This window comes from Musca autumnalis, unplaced genomic scaffold (genome assembly GCF_047663935.1).
Source record: "Musca autumnalis isolate F117 unplaced genomic scaffold, ASM4766393v1 scaffold_1, whole genome shotgun sequence".
In the NCBI taxonomy this organism is placed as follows: Eukaryota; Metazoa; Arthropoda; class Insecta; order Diptera; family Muscidae; genus Musca; species Musca autumnalis.
This window is the reverse complement of record NW_027411644.1, coordinates 185,026,302-185,044,895: the sequence shown is the minus strand read 5'-3', so window position 1 is coordinate 185,044,895 and position 18,594 is coordinate 185,026,302. Positions and strand designations below refer to the sequence as shown.

General features: G+C 34.6%; 1 protein-coding gene across 1 annotated transcript in view; it reads right to left on the bottom strand.

The window, feature by feature from the left end:
- The window catches only part of LOC141389563 (uncharacterized), a 53,863-nt gene extending 35,688 nt beyond the window's left edge, over positions 1–18,175 (bottom strand). The window contains exon 1 of the mRNA XM_073961257.1: positions 16,373–18,175. Coding sequence (XP_073817358.1) covers positions 16,373–18,137 — 1,765 coding nt within the window. The 5' untranslated portion in view covers positions 18,138–18,175. The remainder of the gene's footprint in view (positions 1–16,372) is intronic.
- Between the last annotated feature and the right edge of the window lie 419 nt (positions 18,176–18,594).

Sequence of the window (18,594 nt, the reverse complement as noted above, 5' to 3'; positions counted from 1 at the left end):
TTCCGAAGTTTTCCGAACTTTTGTGGGGGAGGCACCGGAAGGAGTGGACCGATATAACCCATCTTCGAACTTAAAATAAGTTTGAACAAAATATTACGAAAGCTGAATGTCCAAAATCATTATTTCGATGAGGCACATTTTGCCCGTATGAAAGTGTATATACCCTCTAGGGTTATGACTTTTTTACAACCTCATATCCCTGTATCATAGCGTGATGAGTTTTGCCATAAGATTACATAAAATCATAATTATAAGATGATTCGGTGAAAAAACCTCACGCACAAAATGATTTTAAAATTTGAATTTATCAAAATTATGGAAAATTTGTTGAAGTCACTGTAATCAGATATACAATTGAAAATAAACTATAGAGTCACATGAGATAATTAAACTGACATAACATTTATTTCTCACTAATTTTCTTCAATTCTGAGAATCGTAAAAATGTCGTAAACTCTTTTATTTAAAGATATAATTTTTTAACAAAAAGCAAAAAATTTAAAATTTTTTCAAAGTGGTTTGTGCATGACCTTTTTCAATATTTGAATGAAATAAACATTATTATAGTTATTAGTAGGCTTATATTTATTCATTCGTGCAACAAAAAATAATTTTTGAAAAAAATTTTTTTTTTCGTTTCGTAAATTTTTTCAAAAAATTATATTTTTAAAATCGATTTGTGCGTGAACTTTTTTTATATTTTAGTGGAATACACGATAGCGAAGTGATTATTAAGCAAAAGTTCATTCATCCCTGCTACAGGAAATCATTTTTGAGAAAAAATGTCAAAAAGTCATAACCCTAATACCCTCGTTAGCAAAAATGCTGAGGGTATAACAAGTAAAAAAGTATCAGTCGGCTTTGTCGACAGAGTTATACCCTCAGCCTGTGTGAATTGAAACGTCCATCTATTGACAATATCAAATCTACGGATTACGGAATTTGTAGCCCTTTTTGAAATTTGTCGACAAAAATATATTTGGCTTGAAGCTCAGACTTGAAGGAATGGATCGACATAGTCCATTTTGGAAGTGAATGTTATATTGGGATTCATTCCTTTTGATAGATTTTGTGCCCAACAGTCATTTCAATTGGTCAGGAAGCATGGACTTTCCCATGAACTTTTGTGATGGAGGTACCGTACGGAGGAATCCAATTTCTGAAGTTAAACTACATTTGGACAAAATATTAAAGGATCCAAGTTTTGGACGGTTGCTCCGTTCACCAAATATAGCGCGTACTTTTTTAGGGTCATTTTTTTAATTTTTGGGTTTGGGGAAGTTACCGGAATGTGCGCACCGACAGTGTCAATCTTCAAACTTAAACTTTGTTTAGACTAACTCCGTTCGAGAGTTATCATACAGTGCCATAGGGGCTTTTACAGCTTTCGGGCTATTTTCTCAGGAAGTACGGGCTTGCCCCTGAAAACAACTTGCAAGTCGTCATGGGGTCAGCGAATATAAGTTGTTACAACAAAGATAAAAACGATTCCAAAGCAACCCTCTCGTAGAAATATTACGTTGTTGAAAGTATGGACCAAATCCGTTACTGCCTTCAGGAGTTATCGTGGGCAGGGACGTACGCAGGGGGGGGGGGCACGGGCCCCCCCCGAAATGGTTTGGTACGACAAGATTTTTTTGAGCTACTTTAACAAATTATTACGATTTTTTCTCTAGAAAATTTTTTTTTTTTAAATTTCAAATGAAAACTGATATTGTTCTCAAGGTTCTGTACTGAAAATGTACATACTTTATCAACAAGCTGTCTGAAGAAATATTTAAAATTTTTTGTTTGAGTACGCTATTTGAGAGAAACTTCCAGTAAAACTGAATTCCTTCCTTATGCCATGCCTGTGTTTTGGAATTCGTATTCGAAAGGATTACAAATTCATTATCGTGCGGATTAGAAGTACATAAAATGAAGTGTCTATAGGACAATATGTACGACATATCAAAGGTTTTACGTGGAGTATATCTCGAAAACCAATTAGAAAATTTATTTACTGCTTTAATCAGTATTTTGTATTCCTTTTTATACCCTACACCACTATGTGGAAAGGGTATTATAAGTTTGTTTTGGGAAAAATTCATGTAACACCGCGAAATATTCGCCGGAGAACCAATCATATGGTATACCAATCTTCATATCTCGGCGAGATAATGCGATCTTGAGATGTGTGTCCGTCCGTCCGTCCGTGTGTCCGTCTGTCCATTATAAATTGTAATCAAACTCCAGGCCGCAATTATGGACCGACCGTCACGAAATTTGGTATGGAGATCGGTTTCACATCAGAATAGATCGCTATTTTAATTGGTGATGATTCTGAAATATTTAGCGGGTGAAATGGACCAAAAACATAATTTTTATCCGATTTTGTAGCTGCTCTGTAGGTCGCAATAATAGTCCGATCGCCTCGAATAAATAAGGTAAGATTATATGACAAAGAAGAAGTTTGCAATTCGAAATGGCGATCAGATATTATTTAGAGGGTTAAATGGACCATAACTTTTGTGTGAAAATTGTGGAAATTTTTAACAAACAGCTTATATCTTTGCCCCTGAAAGACATATTCCCCACTCGTGAGTTATATTTGGAAGACGATCTCTTGACCTTTTAATTGATGTCAATTATGTTGATGTACGTGATCAGATAACAGAATTACAGCCTAATATATCCAGTTTTTTGTTTGTAGTGTAATCATAAGCCCGCTAGAGGTAGCAATTATAGCTCAATAGTCACGAAATTTTGCACGAGGTAAGAGTTTAGGTTCAAGAAAATGCCTATAATTTTGCATGATTATCTAATATTATTTAACGGTTGACATAGACCATTACTTTTGTATGAAAAATATACAAATTTTATTTTTGGTCCATATTTTCATTCCTGGAGGGCATATACCGGCAAAGGAGCCTACATATGGAAAAATAACTACTGATCTTCCCACTGATGCAAATTGCAATAATGCGTCTGCTAGATACGCACCTTCTGCCTGATATATAATGTGTTTTGTGTAGATACGACCAAAGATGTGTCTCATCGAAATATAGATTTTAGACCCCAAGTATATTTGGACGAAATTCGTTTCAGACAATTTGGAGTCTATTTAGCGCTGTCCGTTCATCTGTCTCTCTTAATGTCTAACTGGCTGATGCGCACGATAACTCTCGAACGGATCTACCAATTACAAGCAAATTTTATACAATGTAATATTTTGCCCAAACTTTGTTTAAGTTCGAATGTAGGCTATGTCGGTCCACACCTCCCCCAAAAAAGTTAAAAATTGCTCGAAAAATTGTGTGAACGATAACTGGTGAAGTGAGCAAGCGATTTGCTCCAAACTTTCCATATATTATTATTCCTTCCAGATATAGATCGGATAAGACTATATCGCTCCTTAAGGTACATCCCACACAAAATTCGGAAAAGGGACATTTAAGAGTCCTTTCGAATCGTATTGAATTTTTTTCAGCAGATTGTACTTGCGCCGCAATTTAACTCTCAATGAGATTTTCTGATTGGTCGAAACTTTACACATCGTATTATTTCATCCAGTCATGTGTTAGCTCGGAATATGGACCATATCAGTCCATCCTTCGTCCGTCCGTTTGAGGACCCGTATCGGATCTATTTGATTATTATTTTTTTTTTGAAAAAGGTTCTTTATACGTTCCCTATTCTGGTCCCTTTCCAGGGGTAAATCATACTTCCTGAGATAATAGTCCAGAAGTTCCAAAAACCCCTGCCGGCTCCAACTAAAATTACAAATCTGAAAAAATAATTCTCAAATATTTCCAGCGTTTAGCTTACTAAAATTGATTTGGTATAGCCCCATATTACGATACCTACAGATTCCACGTATTTTGAAGCAAACTCGTGTTATAAAATAAATATATTTTTAGAGGCTGAAGGTATATATATCACCGTTAGCGCTGCTGACTTATACTATCTTCTTTGCGGTATAATTGAATATGAATAATTTTGGGATTTATAAATTTGTTTGCATGCAAAATTTTTGAATTTCTATTCATTGTTAGTTATTTCTACCGGGATAAAATATATTTTTGATATCACAATATATGACCACAATGAACTATTTTCGAAGCATATGTGAGGTACAAGTGCACAATTTTTGGACGATAGATCTTCAATAAACACGCAATTTTCCCAATTATCAAATATACCAAATAGCATGGTATATATATTTATTTATTTTAGGTGTATTCCAAAAAGGAACCTGATATTCAAAGACAATGTGAAGATGTAGCAGGAGGGGCTAATCAATGTGAATTTTCCAATTTTTGAATATTATTTAGAAATGTATAAATTATATATTTTTCCACAAACATCCCAGTAAAGACAAGGGAGGCTTCTCATATATCAATGGATTCATATTATGTTATTGATATGTGACCTAGTTTTTATCGCCGAGTCCAAACGGCGTGTCCTAAGTTGGCACTTGTAGAGACGTTTTTCATGACTGAAATACTCAGGAAATATCGCCAACATTACTAAGGAGTATTTTGCCACCGTAGACAATTTGATGGGAATCGAACCCGGACATTCAACGTGCAAGCGGGTTGCACATAGCTAATTCCTACAGGTTGTGGTGTAGGGTATCACATGGTCGGCCCCGTCCGACTATAGCATTTGCTTACTTGTTTATATTAACTTATTGCTAAATAGTGGGAGAAAATAATGAAGTAAAATGTATTCTTGTGCATCATAAAGTGATAATAGGTGTGATCGTTTACTCAATAATTTGTACAAATTTGTACAAGTCCAGTAACTTCTGTAAACGACCAAGGTCTTTTGTATTGGCCTGTAGGGTAAACGAACAACATCCAGTAACAATTTGTACAAATTTCTGCTATAAATAGCATGCCCATCTGAATTTTTCCTATCAGTATTTGTAGCTGAAAACAACCGTAAACGAAATTAATGCTCAAACTTTGGTTATTTGGTATTGTATCTGCTGTTATTTGTATTGTATATCATGGTGCTCTTGAAACAACTTTAAACGAATGAAGCTTACACCTGGGTTCGTAGATGAAAAAAATAAAAAAACGCATTTTTAGGGTATTTCAGGTTTTGACCGTTTTGTAGGAAAACCACAAGCCCTATCCAAATGGAACTAAAAAAATGTTTTAGCAGTGAAAACTGTTTTTGAGATATAGAAATTCAAATTGGGCAACTCACTGACTGTATTGTCTCCTTATAAAACAAGGTCATGACTGCAATTTCCCAAACCATTATAACTCTCTAACAGATCTACAGATTTTGTCCAAAATTTGGATCTCGCAATATTTTGGACACTTCCCTTGCCAGACTTCAAAATATTTCTCTAAAATCTTGAGCAAAGTCCAAATCGATTTTTTCGAGACCTACAGTAGGTTCGAATATAGATCGATTCACTTGAGGTCTTGTTTACAGCGATATTGTATTTTTCGTGGGTGAGTCAATGTTTATAACAGGATTGGTCCAAAAGCTCTAAATCTTACGCCGACCAACTAGTTTGACTTCCAAAATTAGCTCCACTTCCAAAATTGACTATATCAGGTATCGTCTGTACAAAAGTACAAAACTTTTGCGCTTTCATCGAAGTCACATTTTTGATCATACCCAGCAAAATGTTTGTAGCCAAAGAAGTAGTTGAATCATGAGTGCAAGTGATTTCGGACTACATCTTTTTACGTGAAAAAAATCTTGATTTTTACAAGGGCATGGTGAAGTGAGGATACTGTCTAATTTGCTTCTTAAGCACACATTTTGCATTAGTTCTTTGTAGTAGATAAATATATATTTCATGGAATGTATTTTGTATTGATTTTTCGATTAATTTAAAAATTGATTCGCAAACATGCATTTTGAGGATATGGGAGAAGTTAAAATCTATTAAGCGCTGATTTCTCATTGATTTGATTTGTTTGATAATAGTTCGATAGTCTTAATGAAATTGAAATATAATGAATATAAAACAATGGAATATCTCAAATAAATCATTGTAAAAAGCGACTGAGTGCAAATAAAAATCAAATAATTTTAAAACATCTTAAAACGCTATGCAAGGGTCATGCGAAATAGGTGATAAACATCTAAAATTGATTGCATCCTAGCTGCACCATGCCCTTGTAAAAATCATGACTTCTTTCACTTAAAAAGACATTGTTACTTGCACTCATGATTTAACTAATTTAGGCTACAAACAAATATACAGACTGATATTTCTTGCACCTATGATTATCTTTTTGGATACAAACATTTTATTATAAATCTAAACATTGCTAAAATGTGAAAATTTTATGAAATGGATTTAAATCGGACATTGTCAAAATGTGAAGAACGGAATGCATTTTTAATGACTCTGCGTAAACTGTTTCTAAAAAAGCTATTCAATCTTTACTTCACATAGAACAACTTCAAATAAATTTTGCTGGGTAACGCCAATAATCGAGAAGTTGTACACCCCAAATATTTCGAAGTAATGTCGGAAAATTTATACGTCCAAAAATGGAGACAAAATTCGGAAACTTCCTGGCTTTACAATTTACAGAACAAAAATTGGCTATGTAGTCCGTATTCTATATGCCTATATATGTAGGTAGAAGCTGCATGATGTTGCAAAAAAGGAAGACTTGGCCGTATTGAAAAGTGAAATAAGTGAGTTAAAAGAAGAAAACAGTAAACTTAAAGAAGACGTAAAGAGGCTAACTTCAAGACTGGAAACTATAGATAGGAGATCTCGATTCTCGAATATAGTAGTTAGCGGTTTGCCCTGTACATCATCTACAATGGCAAAAAACGAATTTTTGAAAATATGTTCAAACGATATGAAAGTAGATGTGGATATCGTTAACACACGAATGGTTGCCTCAGGAAAAATTTTCATATTTAGTCTGGGTTCGTGTTCACAGGCTCAAAAAGTCTTATCATCAAAAAGATGCTTGCTTGGAAAACCCGTTTTTATTCAGCGTGATTACACAGAAAGTGATCAAAACGTTAGATACAACTTGCGAAAACTCAAAAAAGAAGTGCTAAATAAGAGAAGCAATATTGATGTTCGTTTAGCTGAATTTTCTATTTTTATAAATAATAAGCGTTTTTATTGGTCTCAAGGCCAGGTAGTTGCTGCGTCTGAAAATGATGCCAAGTTTCTTATTGAAATTATTGGTGGCAGCTCATTTAATGTAATCTGTAAAGATAATCTCCATAAAACTAATAATGCAAATACCTCTCAACAATAGCAATGCGAATCGTACCATTTACTAGCATACAATATTTCAAACTTACAAAATGCCCTTAATTTCGGTAACTTTTTAACTTATATAAATAAATTTGAAATTTTCTTTTTGTTTGAAACCCACGTTGAAGCAAATAAAGTCTCATATTTTTCATCGTTTTTTAAAAACTATAATATTTATTGGATAGAAGCAACCAGAATAAATAGGGCAGGTCGGGCAAGCGGTGGATGTCTTTACGGTTTCAAGAAAGATGTTAAAGACAAACTTAAACTTGAATTTATTGTTGTAAATGGACACTGTGTTTTATCAGCTAACATTAATGGGCGAACTTTTCATTTGATTCCCTCGTACTTGAATTGTACTAAGTGGAAAAGAGATGCGGAATGTTTGGAAACCTTCTTAAAAGAGTCAATACTTGAAAATTTCTGTATTATGGGAGATCTGAATGCTAGAATTGGGGAAGAGCAGATTTTAGAGGATGATGTTATTTGTGATTTCTCGAATATTAACGAAATACGCCATTCTAAAGATAAATGTACCAATACAAATGGTAAAAAATTATTACATATTATTGAAGACATTGGAGGTACTGTTTTGAATGGTAGAACGTTAGGCGATATGGATGGGAATTTTACTTTTTGTGGAGTAATGGGGAATTCAGTAATTGATTACTATATATGCTCATACACTTTTCTGGAGTTCGTTTCGAAATTAAAAGTAGATACCAAAATATTCTCAGATCACATGCCTTTAAACCTCGAACTAAAAATCCAAAACAATAATCGTGCTAGTGTTGAAAACAAACAACAACTTGTACATAAACTCATCTGGAAGAGTAATTATAAATTACAATATGAACATAACTTAAACTCATTGTCCAGAAAACCACTATTTTCGCAAAACTCTTCAGTTAATGGCATGATTGAGGAAATTGTTAAAAGAATAAAAGAATCTAGCGTGAGAAAGAAAAATAAAACTATATTTGAGCCACATAAAAAATGGTTTGATTGGAAATGTTTCCGTTTCAGGTCCAATATGAAGAGAAACTTGCAAAAATATAGAAAAACCAATTCATTAACTGACAGGCAACGTTACTTCTTGTCAAGAGTCAAATTCAGATCTTTGTGTGCTGAGAAGAAACGATCTTTTTACAACAGTAATATTAAAAAGTTAGACTCGATCAAATGTAGTAAGGATTGGTGGACATTGTCTAAGTCCTTAAGAGATTCAAAACAGTCACCCAGGGGAAATCTCAGCGTTGATCAATTCAAATACCACTTTGAGAATATTCTTCACAATGATATCAATGTACAACCCATAAGCTGGTGTCTACCATATATAGATCCCGTCTTAGATTCTCCTTTTGAATTTTTCGAGCTTACAAATGTTTTAAAAGGTTTAAAGCCCAAAAAATCACCAGGCCAAGACGGAATACCTTACGAATTTTATAAATTTGCTCCGCTCAACTTTCGTAAGGAAATTCTACAGGTTTTCAATAAGATATTTCTTTATGAGGAAATTCCTACGGCGTTCAAACAATCAATATTGATCCCTCTATTCAAAAAAGGAGACCCAAATATTGTCACAAACTACAGAGGATTGTCACTTATAGACACTATAGCTAAAATCTTTGGTAATATTTTATTAAACCGTATCACGTTCTGGCTTGATACAAATCAAATTCTTAATGAGTATCAAGCAGGCTTCAGAAAAAACTACTCTACGGTCGACAACATCTTTAACCTCACAAATATAGTCTTCCTGCAAAGAAACATTAATAAAAACACCTATGCATTTTTCGTAGACTTTTCTACTGCCTTTGATTTAATTCCTAGGAACAGTCTTTTTTACAAGCTGTCCGGTATGGGTATATCATCCAAACTTATCAGGATCTTACAAGGTTTATACGACGACACAACCACAAAAGTCTGGGATGGCAGTACATACTCAAAGCCCTTCTGTGTAACGTCTGGTGTGAAACAGGGTTGCATACTCAGTCCAACACTCTTTTCACTATATCTAAACGATTTGCCTGATGCATTACCTGGTGGGATTGAAGTCGCAGAAAATAATATTAAGGTTTTACTCTATGCAGACGACATTGTCATTTTATCTGACTCACCCAACGGATTGCAAGAGATGATAGATGCCCTAGAAAAGTATTGTCTTAAGTGGAGGTTAAAGGTTAATTTGTTAAAATCAAAGATTCTAGTTTTTCGTAAAGGAAATAGAATATCTTCAAATTTAAAATGGCACTATGCAGATCAAGATATAGAAATAGTTAACAGATATAACTACCTTGGTATTGAATTAACGCATAACCTATCCTTTAATGCACACTTACAAGCAAAGCTTGCGTCATCTAAAATGGCCATCAATTCAACATGGTCTAAATATATAAGGCATCCTAAAATAAGCAAAACCAATAAATTGAAAATTTTTAATGCTTGTTCGAGATCAATTATGTTTTATGGTGCACAAATCTGGGGCTTTGAAAGGAATGAAAACGTTGAAAAGTTATTAAGATTTTTTGTTAAAAGATTGTTATACCTTCCTAGCAATACCCCAAACTACATGATACATCTAGAATCTGGCCTTTCAACGTTATATACGCACACTCTAAAAATGCATTTTTGCTATATAAACAGGGTGTTGCGATTGAACCCCCAACGTCTCCCACGAATACTTGCAGAAAAAGTTATTGAACTTAATATATATTGGGCAAAAGAGTGGTCAAATATATGTGTAAAATTGCAATACTCTCCTCCCAATAATAACGTACCCAAAAGTATTTATTGGAAGGAGATTGTTAAAGTATTATGTGCCAAAGAATATAATGATTTTTCTAATAGTGCAAGGAACTCACAATCCCACGATCTCTATTCTCACTTAGAATATAATGAAATAGCAACCCTAACCAAGGACTTATCTGCACATATGACAAGTTGGATTATAAAGGCCAGAGGTGGATTGCTGGACTTAAACTCAAGATTATTTACAAGAAATAATAATACAAACGGTCTTTGTCCAATTTGTAATATGAATGTAACCGAAAACACATTTCACTTTATTGGTGTATGCCCTATATATTCTGCTTATAGAAGACAATATTTTGGTTCAAATACTCTCGAAGAACATGAGGTATTGAATGTTTTAAATGGTGCGAATTTTCATTCGTTATATAAGTACATTACAACCTGTGTTAAATATAGAAACCTAATAATTAATGAATTTAGTTAATTAATGTATATATGTAACTTATCACATTGTACTAAAGACAAGAGATTGAAGTATAAAATGGCTTACAGCTCTGTAGCTATGCCAAATATAGAAGTGAATTACTATTTATTAAGTATACTACATATATTATATAAAGTATGAAAGAACATGTAAAAGTAATATCATCTATTAATAAAATAAAAAAAAAAATATATATGTAGGCAAACCCGACTGCTACTTTTTCTTGTTTTCCAGAAATCAAAAATGATGAATTTTCATAACTTTGCCTCCGCTGTGCCGACAGAAGTGATTGGTTATTGGAAACCATTGATGTATCAGACGGAGTTCTTCGACTCAACCTATTTTTTTCAGGATGTAGCTTAGTTGGCTTTCATTGACTCTATCATTTCTGTTAAAATAGTAAAGCTTTGGTGTTTTTTTGCTAGTAACGAATATTATTTTCTTACAATAATACAAAACTTTTTTAATGGCACGGAAATTAGTGTGTAATATATGCACTTTAAAGAAGAAACGGCGTTATGTTCGGGTCAAACTGTTTATATCCTCCAAACACAGCATACATCTATTCGACATATTCGCACTTTTTGCATGGAAGTTCTTTCACCAAACGGATTTCCAGAATCCATATTAGTGACGATATTTTTAAAACTTATGCTAATAGCCACAAAAACACAACACATGGTCGTATGTCAAACTGTCCTGAGTTTGCTTAGGCTAAACTTTCCAAAAAAATGTCAAATGACGTTTGGCGACACTGCGTGTTGCCTAGACTAGAAGGTTTTTAGTGCCTCTCGTGCATAAAATCATCAGAAACCCTTTAAAATAGCTTTACGTAACGATACATAACATTTTTAAATTTCATGATTTTTGGTAAAGTTGCCCCCCCCCCCGAAATGAAATCCTGCGTACGTCCCTGATCGTGGGCACAAATTTTTCGTATATTTTCGAACTTTTGTGGGAAAGGTACCTAAAGGAATGGGCCGATATGGCTCACCTGAAAAAAACTTGCACGTCGTCATAAGGACAGCGAATACAAGTTGTTACAACAAAAAAAAATCGATTCCAAAGCAGACCTTAAACTGGATTTTTCCAAAATTTTGTGAAGGAGTTGACATATGTAGTCCATATTCAAGCCCGATCGATGTCTCGTAGAAATATTACCATGTTCAAAGTATGGACCAAATCCGTTTCTGCCTTCAGGAGTTATCGTGGGCACACATTTTTCGAATATTTTCGAACTTTTGTGGGAGAGGTACCTAAAGGAATGGGCCGATATGGCTCACCTTCGGACTTAAAATAAGTTCATACAAAATATTACGATGGCCTAATTTTAGACCGAATCGGCAGATCCGTCCGAGAGTTATCGTGCGCTCCAACCATTACAAATTGTGCCGTAGGGGATTTTTACAACTTTATTTTTTTTTCTCAACTGAAGGAGTGGACCGATTTAGTCCACCCCATCAAAGTCTGGTAGAAATCTGACGATGTGCAAAGTAGGCACCAAATCGGTTGCACCCTTCAAGAGTTATCGTGCGCACAAATTTCCCGAACATTTTCGAACTTTTGTGGGCGAGGTACCTGAAGGAGTAAACCGATATTACCCATCTTCGAACTTAAACTAAGTTTGGACAAAATATTACGAAGGCCAAATTTTGTACCAAAACGGCTCATCCGTTGGAGAGTTATCGTGCGCCAGACGGACAGGCGTACGGACATTGCTAAATCGATTCGAAATTGTCTAAGACACATTTCGTCCAAACATACTTGTGGTCTAAAACCATTATTTCGATGAAGCACATTTTGCCCGTATGAAAGTGTATATCGGCCTTTTTGTAGAAAATTTACTTATGTTGAAACTGAGGTATGGGTTATTGTTGTAATATACCATAACTTTTGAACACATTTAGGTAAAATAAACTGTTTTAGCAAGATTCACCGATGGATTTCTTAAAATTATAATTTGAGCGGAAGCTGTGGTTTTTTTTAAGTCAATTTTCAATTAGTGGCTTTTTTGTTTTAATGGGGACGCGCAACAGTTCTCGTTTAAAAACTGATTAAAAGATTGTAGTACTCGCGATTACGCATTATTTGATGTATAACTCGGGCGTGTAGCCTTCAAAGGTTCACAACAATCTCAGCTTAAAGTCGAAATTTTTGTGCGTAAATTTTTATAAAAACCTGTTTTTATACCCTCAGCCTTTAGGCTAAAGAGGGTATTTACACTTTGATACGACCAAAAATGTGCCTCATCGAAATAATGGTTTTAGACCCCAAGTATGTTTGTACGATATCCGTTTCAGACAATTTTGAGTAGATCTAGCAATGTCCGTCTGTCTGGCTGGCTGGCTGGTGCGCACGATAACTCTCGAACGGATCAAACGATTCGGTTTAAATTTTGGGTTTCGAAATACTTTGTCCAGATTCGATTTAAGTTCGAAGATGGGCCATATATGTCCACTCCTTCAGGTACCTCCCCCACAAATATTCAAAAATTGTCGCAAAACTTGTGCGCAAGATAACTCTTGTAGGGAATAACCGATTTGGTCCATACTTTGCACATCGTGTAATTTCTACCAAACTTAGATGAGGTTCCAATATGGACTCAATCGGTCCACTCCTTCGGGTACCTCCCACACAAAATTTCGGAAAAGTTCAGTTTAGGACCTGGTCTCGAATCGCTTTGATTTTTGTTTACGCAAGTTGTATTCGCTGTAATCTATACGACGCTGCAAGTTTCCTTAGGGGCAAGTCCATACTTCCTGAGAAAATAGCCTGAAAGTTACAGAAAACCCTATGACACCGTGTGTAGTGGTTGGAGCGCAAGATAACTCTCGAACGGATCTGCCGATTCGGTCCAAAATTTGGCTTTTGTAATATTTTGTCTAAACTTAGTTCAAGTTCAAAGATGGATTATATCGGTCCACTCCTTCCGGTACCTCCCCCACAAAAGTTCGAAAATGTTCGGAAAATTTGTGCGTACGATAACTCTTGAAGGGAGTAACCGATTTGGTCCATACTTTGCACATTATGAAATTTCTACCAGACATAGATGACTTTCCAATATGGACTCAATCGGCAAACTCCTTCGAGTACTTCCCACACAAAATTTCGGAAAAGTTCAGTTTAGGTCCTGCTCTCGAATCGCATTGCTTTTTGTTGTAACATCTTGTATTCACTGTCTCCTATACGAAGGTACAAGTTTCCTCAGGGGAAGTCCATACTTCCTGAAAAAATAGCCTGAAAGTTGAAAAACAAACCCTATGACACCATGTTTATGGGTTGAAGCGCAAGATAATTCTCGAACGGAAATGCCGATTCCGGCCAAAAATTGGCCTTCGTATTTTCATTTCATTTTATTGTTTTCAAATATAATTTAAGTTCGTAGATAAGCCATATCGTTCCACTCCTTCAGGTACCTACCCCATAAAAGTTCAAAAATATTCGGAAAAATTGTGCGCACGATAACCCTTGATGGGAGTGACCGATTTGGTCCATACTTTACACATTCTCATAATATCTACCAGATATAGATCAGGTTCGAATATGGACTATATTTGTCCACTCCATCCCGTACCTCCCACACAAAATTTTAGATAAGTTCACTTTAAGACCTGCTATTGAATCACTTTGATTTTTGTCGAAGCACCTTACATTCGCTGCCTCAATTACGATGGTAAAAGTTGTTTCAGGGGCAAGTCCATACTTCTTGAGAAAACAGCCCGAAGGGTGTAAAAACCCCCTATAGCACCCCCAAGGTCTATGTCGGTCCATTCCTTTAAGTGCATTTTCCGCAAAATTCTTGAACTTTAATCCTAATCAACATTTTTGTCGGTTCATACGACCAAAATTTTGAAACCCCCTAAATACATAAGTTTTTTGTGAAAAAGGTGTTTCAATTTTCACAGGCTGAGGGTATATCTCTGTCGGCAAAGCCGACTGATACTTTTTTACTTGTTTTGATTAAAAATTTGCAACTGTCATTAAATTGTCGGTGAAACCTGCGTGAACTTAGTTTTTTTACGTTCAGAATCTAATAAGCCATGACGCATCCAAATCCGTCCACTAGATCGGCGGATATGATACCCCTTAAATTTCGAAAATCTGCAAAAAATGTTTTTGAAAATTGCAATTGAAGCGCGTTTTGGAAGTATAATTTTTACTGAGATAAATAGAGCTATATGCCTGTTTAAAATGTCCGAAAACATATTTTTCAAAACTATCGCTAATCCGGAGATACAATTGATTTTTTCTAAAAATTAAGTGGGATGCTACATCCACGGTTCTTGATGGATCGCAATGAAAGGACATCAAATGATGTATTTTTTAAAGGTTATCATCGAAATCGGATGCGCATAAAATGTAAATGAACTTCGTGGAAATTATGACCATCTAACTGTATTTTGCGCCCTAATATGAAACAGACGCTACATCGTGGCCGCCAAATAGAATTTCACAAACGGTACACCAAATAAAAGGGATTGATTCGCTACGTTGGAAAATCGGATGCGCATCATGTCATTTTCATTATTACGCGGTTTATATGCGACAATTGGAATTCCTTGTGGTGTAATATTCGCCAATAGGAAAACTATAAACGAAAAATTTGTTGCAACGGAAAATTTGTTTATTGCGTGAAATTTTGACGAAAATGACGAAGAACTCAAACATTTTTTCTTTAACATTTCCTATGAAACCATAAAAAATAAAATTGGAATAATACGATTATAATTTTTTTCGTCATATTTTCTTCGAATTTTTTGCTAATAACAACCTTCACGACTTAGGTTTCATTTTATTTCTTACAATGTCGGGATTCTGTTATAATTTTTTTTATATATTTTTTTGTAAGTATAAGCGCTATTGTTTCAAAAATATGTTTGTAAATACGTAAAATTATTTAACAAATTTGATTTTTCGCGAATCCATTGATACTTTTCGATTTTTTTTTGCATCACAGCTCATTATATTAAGCCGCGATTTTTTAAGATTTTTTCTTATTATCATATTTAAAACGGTCATATCTTTTGCGCGCAACGATGAAAGTTGGTAACGAAAACAGAGTTGGAATAACGATTTTTTTCTTAATCTATGTACCAAAAATCATTGATGTAGTATCAAAAAATTGTTTTTGATTTTTTTGAAATGGAAAAGACGATTTTAGACATTTTTCTTGATATACTTTATAGGGTCGGAAATGTATATTTCAATGCATTATAAACAGAAAAACAGACTTAATATACCCTTCATACTGGATGGTATAAAAACAAAACGATAGTTTGGACGAGATATTATGAAGACCAAATTTTGGACATAATCGGTTCATCTCTTCGGGAGATATTATTCTCTCCAGCCACCTTCTATAACCATTATTTCCATAAGGCACATTTTGATCATTTGAAAGGGTTCCCTTTGGAATAATTCGAATTACAAATTGAATAATTCGAATTACAGATGTAATAATTCGAATTACAAATTGAATAATTCGAATTACAAATGAAATGTTACGAATTACAACTAAAATGTTTCGAATTACATCTGAAAAAGTGTATACGGTTTTTATTATTTACTGCATCACAAATTATCTCTCCTTGTGTTTATGAGTATTAAATGTAGTTCCCCCGATTGAAATAAGGGACTGCCAGTGTTCATTTGTAATGAAAGATAAGTCATGGAATTTGTCATTTAAATATCGACCACCTTTATCTTGCTGTCGAAGAATTGGTACATTTTGAATTCACTGCATTAAAGTAAATTGGAGTAATAGAAACTTCTTCCCCATATACGAAATTCCACATTAAAAGCATTAAAAGTACAGTTTACACTTATACAAGTATAATTTTATTTACAAAATTCGATATTTCCATAAGCTTGTTCTTTAATTTTCACTTTACAACATCCCATCTTTAATATTAATGAACGATAAAACCAGGCTAGTTCTAAAGCAAATATCACGAAACTAAGGCTAAAGGCCTTCGTCAAACTGAGAACAACATAAATGAAGTCCTCCATTTTAATGTACGATGCCGCATCCTCAGAGTTTGATAAATCTTCGAAAGTTAATGTGCCAATTTTAACCAAACCATAAAAGCTATTCTGTAGCCAATAACTCAAAAGACCCATATCTGTTGCTCGAATAATGAGTGTGTCCAAATGTTCCTTGTACAAGGAGTTGCGTGGCAACACAAACGCCATCAGATCCATGCTTTTAAAACAAATATCGGTTCGATGAAACATTGGTTGGGTAAAAAGTTTTTGGCGCGTTGCATAAACATACCACACTGATGATGTAACAGGATAAGCGTATGTTCGATTGAAGGCAGTTCGCATATCGGCAAAATCTTTGTATGAATCGATGATTTTAAATAGAGACAGGTAGGGAATAAAATCATCTCCTGAAAGCTTCATCAGGGTGGTGTATTCATCTTTAGCGGCTAAAATTTTAAGTTTATATTTTAGCATATCATCCAAGGTTGTTATGCTGTGTACAGTGGGGCGGGTAAGGAAGGCATTCAGTTGTACCGAGAATGCTGTGGTATACAAAAGACCCGATATGAACATGGCTACATAAATGATGCGCAGTGATAAACCGGGATATGCATGCAGTTTAAATGAGGAACCCAAATGAGCCAAAATTACCTGGGGATTTATAAGGATATTTGTCAAATCCACCGCAATTGTGTGATATTTTCTGTAGTGCATAAGCTGTTGCGAAAGTGTTAGTAGGATGGTAAAAATCACATCCATTACGAAGATGCCCAGCAGAATTTGTAATGTTAGGAAACCTTTGAGAAAATCCTGATATGAAAGAGGTTCCTCCTCGGGTATCATGAGACACCAGTTCAGCACTTCATAGGTGTACGACATAAGCGGGGTAGTTTCACCGCCCATCAGAGGTGTTATACTACAGGGTATATCGAGTAGATCCATTTGAGTCCAATTAACAAAGTCACGATAGAACAAGGTGTTGCCTGGTATCATATCTTCAGGATATATGAGAGTTGAATTGATGTACTTGGCAAACATGTTAATAAACTCTGTTATATAACCGGTAACTTGCAGTTGTCCCCGATCATCTGTGTAAACAACAGAACGTGGCATTACTTGATCGGGAATTGTTCTCAGCTCTTTGCCATAAACGTTATTCACTTTGTTGGGAAATAAATGTGTTGTATTCTCAAACTTTTTGATTTGAAGCATAAACTCAGGATACACCTGGAAAGTATATATAAATCTATTCTCCACGAAATCTTGCAGTACCGCAATAACATTTAACATTTTATAATAGATAAAGTTACGGAAAAGTATCTCAACATGGTTTACATCCACATTTCCTTCATCCTTATTAAGTATCACAATTATACGATTACTTCTTCGCAAATCCAAACTATCTGCAATTGTTTCAACAAATTCATCTAGCGCCACATCCACCGGCATATCAACAATTGTTATGAAATCTGAGTTCGTACAATTCAAATTGATGCTTTCCCTAAGATCCACATTTATTATAACACTTTTACCCAATTCTACATCCATTAAGATATCCAAAAAATCCATATCCATTTGCCTCACCACAAACAAAGCGATTGTGAAATCCTTTTCCTGATCCATTTGCTTTAATAATCTCAGCCATAATTCTCGTTGCGATTCAATACGTGCCATATTCTGTTGTAAAATTCCATGTAGTTTTATTGTGGAAATACTTTGAAATGTTAAAATAATTATCAGCAGAATATTTTTCCGTTTCACATGATGGCCCATGCTGATGGTGGAATAATAGTTTTTAAACTGTTTACGAAAATAAGCATGCAGCGCTTTTGAAACCTTTGGCTCTGTTGAATATTTTTGCCATCTTTTGTTTGTTGCTCTTTGACCCACAGACAGGCGACAGGCCTTTCTTTTTTCATGCATGTTTTTGTTGATAATTATTTAAAACACTGTAAATGAATTTATCTATTATCCGTTGTCAGTACCCTACATTATTCCTAGGAGACCTTTGTTACCGTTTTTGACTTAATTTGAAATAAATTAAGAACTTATTTTAATCATCTCTCAGGAGTAAAATTATTAAGTTGCGACTAAATTTCAAAAGGAAAGGGAAAATTTGCATGCATTTCAT